Here is a 15,836-nt window from a genome sequence, read left to right as displayed (position 1 = left end):
CACAAGGTCAGGAGATCAAGACCATCCTGGGCAACATGGTGAAACCCGTCTCTACTAAAAATACACAAAAATTAGTTGGGCGTGGCGGTGTGCGCTTGGTGCGGGGATTAAAAAAAAAATTGATTGAAAAAAAAAAAAAAAAAAAAAAAGAGAGAGCTAGGAGTAATCAGATCAAAGGTCATTCTGGCATTAAGACCCTCTCCTGTGATAGCGTGTATGCATGTGTGCAAATATTTTAGTGGTGATAAAAGGCAGGCTCCATTTTGCATTTTGCCTTCTAAGCAATGTGGCTGAAAGGAGAGCACTGGAGCAGGAATTGGAGAACCAGGCTTAGGTCCTGCCTCTATTCCACGTCCCTTCCTGGGCAGGCAACCTTGTGCAAATCACCCAGTTCCCTGGCCTCTGCTTCCTCACCTCTAAAATGGGTTAACAACATCTGCCTACTGCACAGCCTGACTGTGCTTATCAAAGACGTAGATATACAAAGATGGAATTCGTAAACCACAAAGTAACAGATTTATAATTTGCTGGTTGATGGCATCTGGGGATGCCAGAGCCTGTTAGAAGTCATGATCTTCTGAAACACTGCTTGGCCAAGGTGCTGTTTCTTGTTTTTTTCCAGTGGCTTCCTCCTGTGTACTAGATAATGTAGCCTCACACTCGAAGCCTCTTCTCAAGTCTGTCCAATCTCCTTTTCTAGCCATATTTAAATGAACAATCATCACTAGTGTTTATGAACTTCTTACTATACATGACTAACACTCATAAACCGCATATCTCATTTAGTCCTCATCATATCTAGAAGCAGGGTGCTACTGTCATCATTTCCATCTTACAGATGGGCAACAAAGGCCTGCCCAAGATCATCATAACCAGCTCGTGGCAACACCCTTCGACGATCTTATACTCTTTTTTTTTTTGAGACAGAGTTTCTAAAACAACAGCCTCTGTCACCCAGGCTAGAGTGCAGTGGCGTGATCTTGGCTCACTGTAACCTCTGCCTCCCAGGTTCAAGTGATTCTCCTGCCTCAGCCTCCCGAGTAGCTGGGATTAACAGGTGTGTGCCACCACATCTGGCTAATTTTTGTATTTTTAGTAGAGACAGGGTTTCACCATGTTTGCCAGGCTGGTCTTGAACTCCTGACCTCAAGTGATCCTCCTGCCTCAGCCTCCCAAAGTGCTGGGATTACAGGCATGAGCCACTGCACCCAGCCCATGATCCTATATTCTAAAGCACACTGTGCTACTTCTGTCCATACTTGAATGTTCTGCTCACTGATCTCTCAACAGACCTTATACCTGCCTGCCTGCCTCAAACCAGTTCCCCTGAGTTCTACCCTTACTCAAGACCAGTTTAAATCCCACTTTCTCCTTGAAGTCTTTCTTGAATATCCTGCCCACAGTGATGCTACCCTTCTGAAACTTCATAGCCTATCTGTCTCTACCACATCTTGGTTCTTTTCAGATTCATTCTCATGGTGTCAGGGTAGGTAACTTCTTCTAATGCGCAATTCTCAGGCTATCAGTTACGCTGTATGGCAGGAGGCAATAATTTTTTTTCTTTCTGTAGAAATCCAGATAGTAAATATTTTAGGCTTGCAGGCTATAAGCTCTCTGTTGCTCAACTCTGAACCCAACTCTGCCATTTTGCACAAAAACAGCCACAGACAATATCTAATGAATGAGCAAAGCTGTTCCAATAAAACTTTATTTATGGATACTGAAATCTGAGCTGCACATAATTTCCATGTTATGAAATATTATACTTTTAATTTTTTTTTTTTTTTTGAGACGGAGTCTCGCTCTGTCGCCCGGGCTGGAGTGCAGTGGCCCGATCTCAGCTCACTGCAAGCTCCGCCTCCCGGGTTTACGCCATTCTCCTGCCTCAGCCTCCAGAGTAGCTGGGACTACAGGTGCCCGCCACCTCGCCCGGCTAGTTTTTTGTATTTTTTAGTAGAGACGGGGTTTCGTCGTGTTAGCCAGGATGGTCTCGATCTCCTGACCTCGTGATCCGCCCGTCTCGGCCTCCCAAAGTGCTGGGATTACAGGCTTGAGCCACCGCGCCCGGCCTATACTTTTAATTTTTTAAAACATTGAAAAAATGTACAAATCATTCTTAGCTCATGGGCCATATAAAAATAGGCGGTGGGCTATTGACCTGAGGGCTAGAAGTTTGCTGACCCCTGCTGCAGACCTTCAAGGTAGAGTCAGATTTATTTCATCTATTTCCCTCACTGGCTAGTGGCAGGGCCTGGAGAAAATAATATAGGTTTTAGAGGAGTATAAGTTTGAATTCAAGTTTAAGCTCTATATTACATTGTACTCAGCAATAACAGACACCAAATAACAGTTGCTTTCATGCCCTTTTAAAGTCATATTTTTTATTGGTACTGCTCAGTTTTTGTCTTAATTCCATCTTATCCCAATAATGCAGTTTCTCAAGGGACTCACTAGGGACCAATGGAACAGGGGCAGTTGTTTGGATAAATGTTGGTGTTTTCTGTCATTGAGCCTCACTGGGGAGAATATAAAGATTTTAAAAATGTACAGCCATTCTAAGGACCTCAGAAGTCCCACTGCAAATAGGCAAATCTCTGTCCCCAACTGTATCTGGCCTATGAATTGAGTCTTCAGGTTTAATCACCCTGGAAAGATGGTTGCATATGCTAAAATCCTACTTAACTTTCTGAAAAGTAAGTTACATTGCATTTTGAAATTTATATAACACTTTCACACCCATTGCCTTTATTTTTACATTTTATTTTTTCATTCTCATAAAAATCCTTCAATATAGGTATGATTATCCCAGTTTTATAGTTCAGAGAAGTAAAGTGATTGATGTGCAGAAGGTACCACAAAAATAGAAGCTTCGAACTTTGAGCTGGAATATAGGAGGGGCTGTCCTCTTTCCAACACTAAATTCCTGAAGGACCAGAGTACACGCCCCAGAAGTCATATCTAGAGTTTAATGTCTCCATGCACTTTGTTTAAAAATTCTCATTAATATGCAAAATGTAATATCTGGGCTCCAAAGTAGTTTCTGAGCTGGTCTGTAAACTTGAAAACTCATTGGGATCACCAGGCAGATGTTTTAAAAGTAGCAATGCCTGGGTACCACCTTCAACTAATTAAATTGGAAGCTCCAGAGGTGGGCTTCTGTAGTCTAACAAGCTTCGAAGGTGAAAATGTGCAGCCAGGGCTAAGAACCACTGGGATCACAGCAGGCTCACTGCAGAGCCATTACGTGGGTGATGGTCTCTGAAACCTTCTCCTGGTTGACTTGATGCTCAAGACTCACTCAATCCTCTGACCTCTCTGTGACCTGGTTAGTCAGCACTCACCTACTCATGTTTACAAACTTCCAGTCCAACTGGCTCAGCCTCTGGAATCCTCTCCAGCTCCCCAAGGGAATTTCCAAAATGTGTTGGTCTTGAGGTATAGGGTAAACTATGTTTTAAATGTCCTTCCACGAGTAGGTAAGCTGCTGCTTCTAGAGATGTGAAATCTTTAAAACACATAGCTAGAAATGTCTTTATGTCATTGGGGCTCTGTAGGGGAGGGAGCAGGGCCAATGCATGTAGCTTGTAGCCAGTGAAATTGATGTAGAAATGTTATATAAACATCTTTCTAAGTTATAGTAAAAAATTTTCCAACTCTAAACATTCCATGAAATTTTCATGCTGAGTGATAACATTTTGAGATAGCAGCATTAGCCGTCTCTTTTATTACCTCTGCATGGCTCTTTTTTGGCAGATGACAACTGGCATGAACATAACAGATTTTCAGAAAATGTATTTGGCTCTCAAGGCTTTGAACTTTTTTTTTTTTTTCCAAATGGCCCTTAAAATCAGTTTAGCTCCTCAGTGAAACCAGTAATCATTGTAGCATTTAAACACCATTAGGTCAAAATAGTATGATGGGGATAACATACTGGCAAGCTACCTTGCAGAGTTGGTTTAAGGATAAGAATGTATGAGAAGTATACTGAGTTCCTAAGAAGGGAAACCTCAAAACACGGTGGCTATCATTAAAAAGTTTTAAGTTCTTTATAAAAATAACATATTATTCCTCAAATTACAGAGGCCTCTAATAGTGATGGAGAAAAATTGTTCTTTGCAAAACAGACATATTTTTCCACTATTTCTGAGCCTAACAACTTTGAAAGCATTCAGCAGTTTCTCTAAGATTGTTTAAAGCAAAATGCTTATGATGTATTTTACAATTAGATACTCTTGGATATGTGTTCTCTGTGCTGCGTCTTACGCAAGTGCCAGATTCACCAATTATTTTTTTAAAAGTAGAAAACATTTTAATCAACTCAACTGAAAAGGCATTTTAGGGGGAAATCAATAATTTTGGTAAGTGGGTAATAGTAAACATTAGCGGCTGACTTTGCACAGTAGATAGATTCTACTGTGCAAAGTGCTTCTGTTTATATCACTAAGTTTCCCCAGTTACCTTGGAAAGTTGAGGTAAGTCATTGTTACAGAGGAGGAAACCACATCTTGGGGAGGCTGAGACAGTTTGAAATCAGTGGAGCTGGGACCTGCCCTCAGGCTATTTTACTTTGGATCCGCTGCTCACAGAGAACTCATGGTACCAGTTAAAAGTGTAGACTCTAAGACTGCCCAGATTTCAGATCTTGATTTCATCCCTTTGTGATCGTGGACAAGTCATTTTATCTTACTGTACTAGCATTTGTTTAAAGAGAGATAATCAAAGCACCCATATTTTATAGGGTTACTGAAAAGATAAAAGGTAAAAATGAACATATTGGATGAAATAGATTTTCACTATCATGATGCTTGTTCCTTTGCTTTATTTCTTGTAAAAGGAAAAGCAGGTAGAAAGGAAGGCCATCTAAAAACTGACCAGTTGGAAGATCAGTTTGTAATAAGACATCAGATCTAAGTGTCTTCCTCTAATACCCAGAAGATGGAAACTATTCGTAGTCTTAGCAGTGGAAGCTTCCAGATCATCCTGGGCCCATTTCCAACCAGCCTAGACTAGTCTGTGGGACCTAGGAGGACTAGGTGACCTCCGTGAACTTGCAGAGTCACACTGAATGGCATGAACATTTCACCCAAGAAGGTCTCTTATTTTTATCCCTTTTGGATTGGAAGAAGAGCTTAGCTGAAGAGCGAATATATCTGCTCATGTGGTCACAGGCTCAGCTCACAGCTCCTAACCTGCTTCTTGCAGGCCTGGGTTTTTATCAGGTCACTTTGGACAGCCAAGCCTGCATCTGCCCAGATGACAGGTGAAGGATCCAGGTCTCAAGGGGCCTTGAATGTCATCACCCTGGCTGAGCCTCTGCAATCATCTGACTCAGTGGCACAGCACCGAGCAGCACAACAACCCAGGAAAAAGCAAATAAAACCAAACCAACCACACCCACGGGGGAAAATTCCCTCCTACTTCTGAGCCTAAAACCCAAACAGCTGCTACCTCCCAGGTTGACTGCTGACAAAAATACACAAGGGAGCTTTGGAGGGTGGGCAGGGATAACAAAATAATAATAAACCAATGAAAAATAATAACATGACAGTCATGGTTAAGCTGATCTGCTTTACCATATTCATCATTAATATTTTGCTCATTAACTTTTTCTTTTTTGAGATGGAGTCTTGCACTGTCGCCCAGGCTGGAGTGCAATGGCGCCATCTCAGCTCACTGCAACCTCTGTCTCCCAGGTTCAAGTGATTCTCCAGCCTCAGCCTCCTGAGTAGCTGGGATTACAGGCACCTGCTACCACACCCGGATAATTTTTTTTTGTATTTTTAGTAGAGACAGGGTTTCACTATGTTGGCCAGGCTGGTCTCGAACTCCTGACCTCGTGATTCACCCACCTCGGCCTCCCAAAGTGCTGGGATTACAGGTGTGAGTCACTGCGCTTGGCCAAAACAGGCAGTTTTAAGCTTTCGGTGGACATGGGATTGAATACTGTTATCACACCCGGGTGGAAGGGAACCACAGGCACAAAACATGGAGGTGCTTTAACTCATCCAGTTTTGTGGCCTCATCTGAGAATGCCTTGGGGTCCCCCAGAATCAGCTGAAGTAGGACAAGTGGGAGACAGTGAGAACAGTCAGAGGTGCAGGGTTTTGAAACAGGCCAAAGCGCTCTAGGGTTTGCTTCCTGCTGAATTCTCTCTTGCTAAGGCTGTTGCCAGGGCCGGTGCTGCCTGTGACATGTTCCCATGTATCCACAGGGCGGGCTTGGAAGGGGCTTGGTGTGAAATTTCACTTGAAGAGGCTGGCTCTTTAACCCACTCACTGGGGTAATACGGCGGCCCCTGCCCATCCTGGCCAATCTCAGGGACATCCTAGTGCAACCCACTTAAGAACCTGAAGGATGCTGGGGAAGAAGGAGATTGAGGGGTCTGTTTTCTGCTTGCCTCAAAATTCTTAAGGTCCTAAAAAGTTATTTTTTGGGGAAACCACTTCAAGACAACCCAAAGAGATGATTCAACTTGGGAAAGGGCCTGGATGAGTCTTTAGGCATTTGAGACTCACCCGGACCACGTAGTTAAATCTTCTGGAATCCAAAATGGCAGTTGAGAAGTCCAGTCTGTTGAAAGCTTCCCCCAGAGTGCAATATCCATGGCGCTGAACGCGAAAACAAAGGCACAGAAGTTACTCCTGCCATGCAGAGGTCGTCCACGTCAGAATGAGCCAGTTACAACAACCCAACTGGATTTTGCCAAATGAGCTTGATGCCTGTCTTAGGTGACCTGGGGCACTGGCTTCTTTCCTGTACCCACAAGCCCTTGAGAGGCACCAAGGTGGGTAACACAGCCAGCAGCTGCCTCAGTCAGCTCCTCACATGTTAAACAAGCCCTTTTCTTGACTTGTACCATTTGGGACCTTGCTTATGATTTTTCCACATATTAGTCTAGAAAAATCATAAGTAATTGCGTATTAAGGGAAGACTGGGAGCAGGGTATGGGATATGGGAGGTCATGATGGTTGGTGACTGTAACATACTCCTAGGAGGAGAATTAGACCTACCTGCGCCAACTGTGTCACCAGCTTGCCTTATACCAATAGTGCTTTTCTCACTGTGATCATCAAAAGCGTTTTTAAGGTTTTGGGAGAAAGCAAAAGAAGTTTTGATCTTTTAACCTATGAACACAGAGGGAATTGGGAGTATAAAGTCCTGGCTCATAGTCCCGGTATCTGGGTATCTGGGTGGTCTTGGGACTATCAGTGACCCCCTCTGGACCTCAAATCACAGAGGGAACTAGATGTTCACTGAGGTCCCTGACAGTCAGAGAAATTCTTTCATATGCTTGTATCCTAGTTATTTTAGCAAATGTCTGTGCAGAGAGAAAATATACATAAAAGTGCTTTATAAAGTGCCATACAATTGTAGTTTTTATAATGTATTGTCCCCTCCCACATCACACTGAGCAGGCACTGAAAACTTCTACTATATTTAGTGATTATTCCTTCCAGGACTGAAATTTAACTGAGTTGAAGTCCAAAGAGATCTTAGAACAAAAGGGAGACATTGCCCTGAGGCAAAACCCAGGACGATATAATAATATGGTTGAGATGGGCATGTCAGTCTTTCTAAAGCACTTTTACATACATAATTTCATTGAAGACTAGAGGGTCCACCTAGTGACTTTTGCTTCTTTCTCTCTCTGTTGCTCCAAGCTCTGATGGTTGGCTAGATAATAGACTAATAGCTGCCGTCTCCCACATCCAAGAAGACACTCATGATTTGAAGTAGTTTCCTTCCCTACCATATCCCTCCTTACGCTATCAGGAAGGGATAAGGTTTAGCATAACTTAGTAAATGAATGGATGCTCACCTCTTTAGTACTTCCTTTGTGAACATAGATCCATTTTTCTTGGTGGAAATCTATAGAGAAAAAAAGAATACACAGCTTTAACATCTGCAACATGCTCAAGATTTAAAACATTTCATTTCATGTATTCCAAAGTTTTAAAAGTTTTGACAAAAAAGATAAGGACTCTACTGACAACCTAAGGAGTTTCAAGTGCTTAATTTCTGCAGTGTAGAAATACTGGGGCTATAAGTTGCTTTGTCTGAAGCACTCTAAATCTTTGATAGCCAGATTTCGTATACCAAAGCTCCAAATTATTATTTTTTTTTCTAAAACATTATGCCATAAGAGATTACAGTCCGGATGCAATGGCTCACGCCTGAAATCCCAGCACTGTGGGAGGTTGAGGCAGGCAGATCACTAGAGGTCAGGAGTTCAAGACTAGCCTGGCCAACAGGGTGAAATCCCATCTCTTCTAAAGATATAAAAATTAGCCAGGCATGGTGGCAGGCGCCTGTAATCCCAGTTACTTGGGAGGTTGAGGCAGGAGAATCACTTGAAACCGGGAGGTGGAGGTTGCAGTGAGCCAAGATTATGCCACTGCACTATAGCCTGGGTGACAGAGCGAGACTCCGTCCCCACCAAAAAATGAAATTAGGCTTTGACAGACTAAGTCACATGCTGTGAACAGAGGGGCGTGGATGGCTTGAGCCCTGGAGTTTGAGACCAGCCTGGGCAACATGGCAAGATGGCAAGACCCCGTCTCTACTAAAAACACAAAAATTAGCCAGGTGTGATGGCAGGTGCTTGTAATCCCAGCTACTCAGGAGGCTGAGGCATGAGAATCACTTACACCCGGGAGGTGGAGGTTGCAGTGAGCTGAGATCATGCCACAGACTCCAGCCTGGGTAACAGAGAGAGACTGTCTCAAAAAACAAAAACAAACAAACAAAAAAACACCAAAAAATAAAAAATAAAAAAATAAAAAAAACACACAAACCTAATACTCAAGTACAAGTTTATTTCCAATGCCAAACCTGAAACTTATATAAGCCCATGAAAAGTAGAAATCAAACAGATAACATGAGGAAAACATGCAATACAGATAAAGTAACCTGTAATTCCTGCTATTAATAAAACTTTATATTCTCTGCTGATACTTACATATAGTATCTAGAAATGTTAATAGGATTTATAGAAGGAAAGAGGGAGAAAAATCTGTTTTCAAAGCCTCAAAACAGTTCAAAATAAAAATACATACTGGAACTGATTCAGCTGACCACATCACTGTAAAATAACCAAATACAAATGACTGGCAGGAAAAAAGGCCCTCAACTAGCAACTGACTTATAAACAAGACTATAAAGAATATGTTAATCTCGCTTGTAAAATGTACAGCCAGGTTTCTGAGTGCTAAGATCTCAGTAACCTCTGTCAGGGACACACAGTAAAACACTGAGGCAGACGTGTGACATGGGAGGTGTTATTTTTTTTTTTTCCTCCAAGAACCAATCATAACTATCTTCAAACAGATTTTTTCTGAAGTTCAAAACAAATGGCTTACACTGAGTTTTCGTTTTGCTATTCAGCATGTCCTTCTTTCTCTTCTTGGCTGCAACATCATAGTTCAGGGTGTTGAAAAGATTCTCCTTATTGTATACCTCCTTGTTGCAGTAACTATGAATAACAGAAGAAAAAGAGGATGAGATGTAACAGCTATACATGAACCCGAGCTGTTTCTATAAATAACTCACTGAGTTATAAGACAAACAAACATACAGGCTTCTCAAACAAAATAAAACAATAAAATGATCACTCAAAAAAAAAAAAAAAAAGTCCATACAGGCACAGACTTCTCCTTTAGGATGAAGCAAGTTCACATCTGCGTGGAAGGCAGGGATGGGAGCTTCTACTTCTTTTGAATTCCCTAACAGTGCTCTGCATTGTAATTTGACACACAGCACTCTGCTCTTCAACTAAGAGCAATGCAGAGTACTACAATATTACTTTAAACAAAAACGATGAATGGAGGGGAGGGGTGATTACTGGTATCGCTGTACTACACAATGCTTTCATTTTGCAAAAGCATCTACCCAAGCTGCTGCTGCTTCTTTAAAAAAATAAAAATAAAAACACAGCTTCGTTGAGATAAACTTCACATACCATACAATTCATCCATTTAAAGTATACTTAAGCTGCTTTTAAGCAGCATCCTTCTAACATGTCTTTAAAACACAATCACATTTACAAAAATCTGACTTATAATTCCATTTCTAGGAGATGCTTTGTGTATAGTGCTAGTTGCTTAGGTTTTATGTAGTGTCTTGACTAACACACACTAGGCATCATGCTGCGAGGCGAAGACTTTGGGTCTTGACTGTACAAGGTAAACTTATAAACTTATCAATTATAAGTTTACCTTGTACAGTCAAGACCCAAAGTCTTTGCCTGCCTAATGTACCTGCCTAATTCACAGGTCACTGAAGGATGGGCAGGCTCACCTCGGGCCTGGTGATTATTTCCCTCAGTGGGCTGAGCAATCATTTGAGGGGTAATGAGCTATTCTACTGTACAATGTAACTTCAAAGTAAATCTGAATAATTTCCACAGAAGGAATGCAGGAGAAATGTTGAAGTATGATAAGATAGGTTCCCTAACTCCCTCAACCCTCACGAAGTATATAAAACAGGATTTATAATGCCAACTGGTAAAACATAAATTAGGTTTTTTTTTTTTTTTTTTTTGCTATACCACCGATATTTTATACTCTTTTAATGTTCTGAGTTTTTCTGCTGAATTTAAAATGCAATTTGATTTATATCTTTTTTGGATATACATCTGTTGGGTACCATTATGTACATCTGCACTTCTCTATTTCCTTGGCATTGTGTATAAATGGTAGAAGAGAAAAAAAGATTTGAAGCAACTTCCAGTATCTTTTTGTTATTAATACAATACTGTCTTAAGTAGCACTTCGGTTAGTACAAGTATCTTGCTAATATGCTCACATTTGACATCTCTAACAATACACTCAGTGTTGCTTTTCTGGACCCTTAAGGGCTAACATGATAAATAATCATTTATTAATCTTCCTTCATAAGGCCATGCTTAATACCATTTACTGAGTTTCCTACTAAACTCGATAGCCTTCTCCTTTTCATTCAGGGAAACAGGATATTTTTAGGTTTCAGATAGAGTCCTGCAGAAATGTCCTCTCAGAGGCACTTTTGAGAACAAGCCAAGGATGAGTGTTTTGGGCCAGGCTTTGTATAACACAGGAGTGTGTTTCTGTCTATTTGCATGACTATAGGGGTATAGAATCACTGACCAGTTGATTATCTGCTCCAAGGTCAGAAGAAAAAGAGGGACAGAACAAAGAACAGAACTGAATTCCTGAGGCTAACTTAAGACATTTCAAGCAACGTTGAGAAAAACAGCAAAAGATGGAAGGTCATTTGAGTGGTCCGTGATGTACCACAGCTGAGATCAGCTTTAGAAAGCAAAGCTAGAACATTTTGTGTGCAAAAATACCACATGAAGGCTTACTTAGAAAGAACACACACACCCCCCACAAACAACAAAAACCTACAGTATAAATTCCACATATAGAGAATCATAAAATGAGGTTGTCTTATTCTCAACATTTAAGGTTCAGCAGCAGATTTTCCGAGCCTGGGCCATAGACTGTGATCATTACTTAGCAAGGTCAAATATTTATATTTCATCTTATTCTTTTACAATCGAAAACATTCTTTAAAGAAACTGGAGCACTCACTTTCCTCAGAAACTACAATAACCTGCTTTAAGCCTGAGAGACTCATTTCAAAAGCTAGTTTAGAAAGAATTTTACATAATTGATGATGTTCTCTCACTGTCGAATGTAGAAAAGTTTTAACCAAAGAGAAACCCTATATTTTCACTTGGTATTAGGTTTTAGATTCCGGAGGTAGGGCCTGGAAAGAAGGCCTATGGGGTTTATTTGTGTTGTCTACTTATATATTTTCTTTTAAGCAATAATATATTCGGTTAGAGGCTGTTTTGAGAGTTCAATTGTGTCCTTTTCAAGAAAATGCAAAGCCAATGGAAAATTACAACTGAAATTTTTAACAAGAAAAACCACCACCATTTAGGAATCAGAGCACTGGATTTTTCTTTTAATAAGCAAAACCATCTCAACGAGGCTGCTTTCTTCACTAAATTCAATAATAGCCAGCAAGTTGCTATTTTGTAGTCACTATTTACTAATCTTGATTTTTATAGGCACAGGCCTAGAATAAGAAAAAGACCCACTCCCCAGTCCCATATTATACTTTAAGGCAACTTTTTTAAAATGTAGAAAAAATTCAAAATAAGACCATAAATAAGACTGTTTTGGCAGCAGATAAAGAAGGGAATGAAAAAAAAAATAAAGCCCTATTTCTCATTTCATTTGCAATAAAAACCATTTAAGAAAGCTGTGACGTGCCCCCAGAGGCTTAATTGTAGTTATCTAGCCTTGATTAAAGCCAGTGAGATTTCTACGCCAATTTACTGACCCATCTCTAGATCGCCAAACTCACAAGGCTAGTACCCAGAATGCTCTGGTGAAACAAACAGCCTAGTGTATAACGCTCATAGAACAGTGTCTTGCACACAGTAAGCACTCATAAAATCTTAACTATGATTTTTATCCAGGCATCAAGGTAAACTTCCTGCTTCCGGGTCCAGCGTTAGCTATACAGTAAAGCAACATTTGAGTCAGTTTTCAAAGACAGAAGTGTAGGCTTAGAAAAGAGTGGCAGAGGCTCAGACAGCTTAGGTTACTCATCCTGGGGGTGGGCGGTGAGGGGGTGGTTGCTGAGGAGGGCTGTGCAGGCGCCTGAACCACCACTTCCTTGAAGCATTCTTGGATCATCCCAATTCACGCCAAGCTCTTTCCTTGCATTTTAAATCTGCCCCACCATATTTAACACTTGCCATTCCCCTTCTATTTTATATAATTTCAACATTTTTGAGAAGGGGTCCTGCTTTAAGCTTATCTTAAATCCTCCCATGATTTCACTCCTGGACACAAGGCTGAGACTGGATTTGTAACATTTTACACTGGAGAAGGTTGGAGTCCTGGACCACAGAGAAGATGGCCAGCTGAGTCTAGAATAGGTGTGCTGTGTGGACAAGCCTTGGTCAACACAAAATAATAATCCCAGGCTGAAAACCAACAAATGCATCCTTTATCCTGGGCTCTTGTTTGGGCCACTTGCAGAATGGTCTGTGGAATTAGAGAAGTTAGTCTACCGTGTCTCTGTAGTTCTGTTTCATGATCCTTCCCCGCTTAAGGGCCTGCCTTTTGTTTTCTCAAAACAGGAGAGGCATTCAGCTTCACCTGTGTAGGCAGACACGCAGCCCAAACCTGACATCACGGGGAAACGTCACCAAGACCAAAAGCTGAGGATATTTGAGATGACAAACCCAGACCACAAAAGGCCAACTGCTTTTAAGAAGTTGGTAGGAAGTTGGCAGGCTTCTCGCGCTAAGTAGGGAAGGGATTGTTGACAGTTGCTGGAAAAAAAAAAAACACCCTGCAAACAAACAGCCAGCTGCTTTGCTAGGAGGCTACCAAATGATTGCTAAACGCTGACTCAAAGACCACAGGTGGTCAGTATATCAATGACTATTTGTGGTAATGATGATGGATGTGACAGCTCCAGCTCAGGTGTGAAATGGGAAGAAAGAAAAGAGGCTTATGAAGGGGACAGGGACACGGGGAGGGGAGGGGAGGGGGGCTGTGCAGGAAGCCACCTGATCCCAGCCCAGTCTAAACTTTTATGGTAAGTTAAGACCATCTTCAGGTCTTCCATACTGTGAAGACAGAGATACCGCTATTTATTTCTAAAGGAAAGTGACACCAGTTTCTCTCCTGATGCTGGTACAGGGTGTTTTAAAGCAAATTTTAATTTTTTATTTATTTTTGGAGACAGGGTCTTGGTCTGTGGCCCAGACTGGAGCGCAGTGGCACAGTCATGACTTGCTGCCACCTTGAACTTCTGGGCACAAGCAATCCTCCTACCTCAGCCTCCCGAGTAGGGTGAGTATTAATACAACCCTACATTTTAAATCTTCTCCTGCTGGACGCAATCATCTGCTATCCACTGAGAAGCATCCTGAAATTATATTTGGGTGAGCGGCTCTAATATGACTCTTCAGACCCTTTCTGCACTTTTCTAGAAAGAACCTGAACTTGTAGACAGAAATAAAGTACCAAAATATTAGATCATTGTCCTTAGGAACAAGGAGGAAGGAAGAAGTTTCCCATTTTGTTGAGGGAGAATAATTTAGTCATAATTGGTAACTCCAGTAGATAAAAGACACAATCTGTCAATAGCAGTTGGTCTTACTTTACTGTAAATAAATTACCTGATTTTATGTACATAAGATTTCCTTATGGTGGTCCCTAAATTCTCCTGGGACTGCCTCCAAGTAACTCCAACATAAATGGTTATATGCTGTCAGTTAATATGCTTAAGTCTCTCCGGACAGACCCCCAGGATTAAATAATGTCTTTCTTTACATTGTGAGACAATGGGAATTTGATGCATTACAAATCGCAAACAAATGGGAGGCACAGGAGGTCAAGCTGACAAAATAACCACATTTTCTTGATAGTCTTCTCAAAATTTATTGCCAATGCTTTATCCAAGCAACCACTGGTAAATCTCGGTAAGCGGGAACCTGGCCCAGAAACAGAATTCTCCATTGAAGCCAATTTAAGGGTGCAGAGGCCCATGGTTTTAACCAAAGGCGGCAGGGAAAGGCTCCCATGGGTGACTCTGGCTGCACCAGTCCCTTCTGGAACCACTTTCATCGCCAACCCCTCACCAGGCTAAATGCTAAGAGTCTCTGTAAGTCAACTGTTGAGGTCAGGGGCTGAGAAATTCCAGGCTACCTGACTTACTAGCCGGGCGCTAGCGTCGTTCGCCAAGCTGAGCGGGGAGCGCAGCGGCCCTCAGGTTTCCCATCAGACCACAGGGCTCAGGTGAGACCTCGAATCCAGAGGTTCACCGGGGCCAGGCAGGCTTTTCGCAGCTGACAGGCACCCCTGGAAACGGAGTGCACTCTCTATATAAAGCCGATCGACCGAGAGGGCCACCGAGGAAACAGGTGCAAGAGCCCTGTCCTCCCAGAAGCAGAGCTCTTGTGGGTTTCATCCCCTGCCCACTTCCCTCCTCTGCACCTCTGCAGCCCCGAGCCTCCACCGCTCCCAAGTCCGCCCAGTAAACGGCTGCTCCAGGGACCATCTGGCTGTCCCTTCCTAGTTGCTCATCCTCCCGGCCACTTGTGGTTGACCGTGCCTGGGCAGGGCCTGGAAGCGCTCCAGGCAGGACCTGCGTCGGATCCCGTCACCAGTCGCGTCCACAGTGCTTGGGCGCTGGGAGCCGGGCCACCATGCGGTGAAGGGGCTCAGCCCACCAGCCCGCGCCCCCACAAGGGCAAAGTGCGCGACTCCGGTGTCCTTAAAGCACCGACCACTAAAGCTGTGTCATTAAGTTTGAGCGAGCGTTTGGGGACACGATCCGCGAATGTCATCAGACTCTCAGAGGAACCAGGTGTTCTGTAAGGAGTCGTGTCCACTTGGAGACACTGACCTTGAACAATAAGAGAAACCGAATTTCCCGTCTCCGATAGTCCGGAGACCTCTACAGAAATCAGGCACTGCAGTCCCACCCTCCGGGCCAGGGTCTCCCTCCTAAGCCCGCTCCAGCCCTGCCTACCCCTCATTCGCCGTCCCTGCGCCCCCTAGACCAGCCCGGGTCAGTTTCGCAGGGGCTGGAAGTTGGTGGCGGGTCCCCTCACCTGCTGAGGTCGCTCACGAAGCTGCCGCTCTTCTCATCCAGGAAGCGCTTCCAGCCGTCGGCCGTCTTCACCCAGCTCTGCCCGGGGGACCGCCAGTCCTGCCCGAGGAATGGCATGGCACCGCGAGCGGACGGGACGGATGGGGAGAAGGGGCCGGCCTGGTGGCCTCGGGGACGCGCCACCCGGGGCGGATGCTCGGGGTGCAGGGGCC

The 15,836-nt window shown here is 43.0% G+C and overlaps 1 protein-coding gene across 2 annotated transcripts in view; it reads right to left on the bottom strand.

Annotated features, from left to right (window-relative positions):
• FBXO32 (F-box protein 32) overlaps window positions 1-15,830 on the bottom strand; it is a 44,517-nt gene extending 28,687 nt beyond the window's left edge. For both annotated transcript variants that reach the window (XM_011949277.1, XM_011949278.1), the window contains exons 1-4: window positions 15,626-15,830; window positions 9,360-9,472; window positions 7,820-7,869; window positions 6,516-6,608 (exon numbers count right to left, since the gene is read on the bottom strand). In XM_011949277.1, coding sequence (XP_011804667.1) covers window positions 6,516-6,608; window positions 7,820-7,869; window positions 9,360-9,472; window positions 15,626-15,741 — 372 coding nt within the window. In that variant the 5' untranslated portion in view covers window positions 15,742-15,830. The remainder of the gene's footprint in view (window positions 1-6,515; window positions 6,609-7,819; window positions 7,870-9,359; window positions 9,473-15,625) is intronic.
• Window positions 15,831-15,836: the final 6 nt, after the last annotated feature.

The sequence above is a fragment of the Colobus angolensis genome, unplaced genomic scaffold, assembly GCF_000951035.1.
Source record: "Colobus angolensis palliatus isolate OR3802 unplaced genomic scaffold, Cang.pa_1.0 Scaffold295, whole genome shotgun sequence".
In the NCBI taxonomy this organism is placed as follows: Eukaryota; Metazoa; Chordata; class Mammalia; order Primates; family Cercopithecidae; genus Colobus; species Colobus angolensis.
This window is presented reverse-complemented; position numbering and strand designations above follow the sequence as displayed.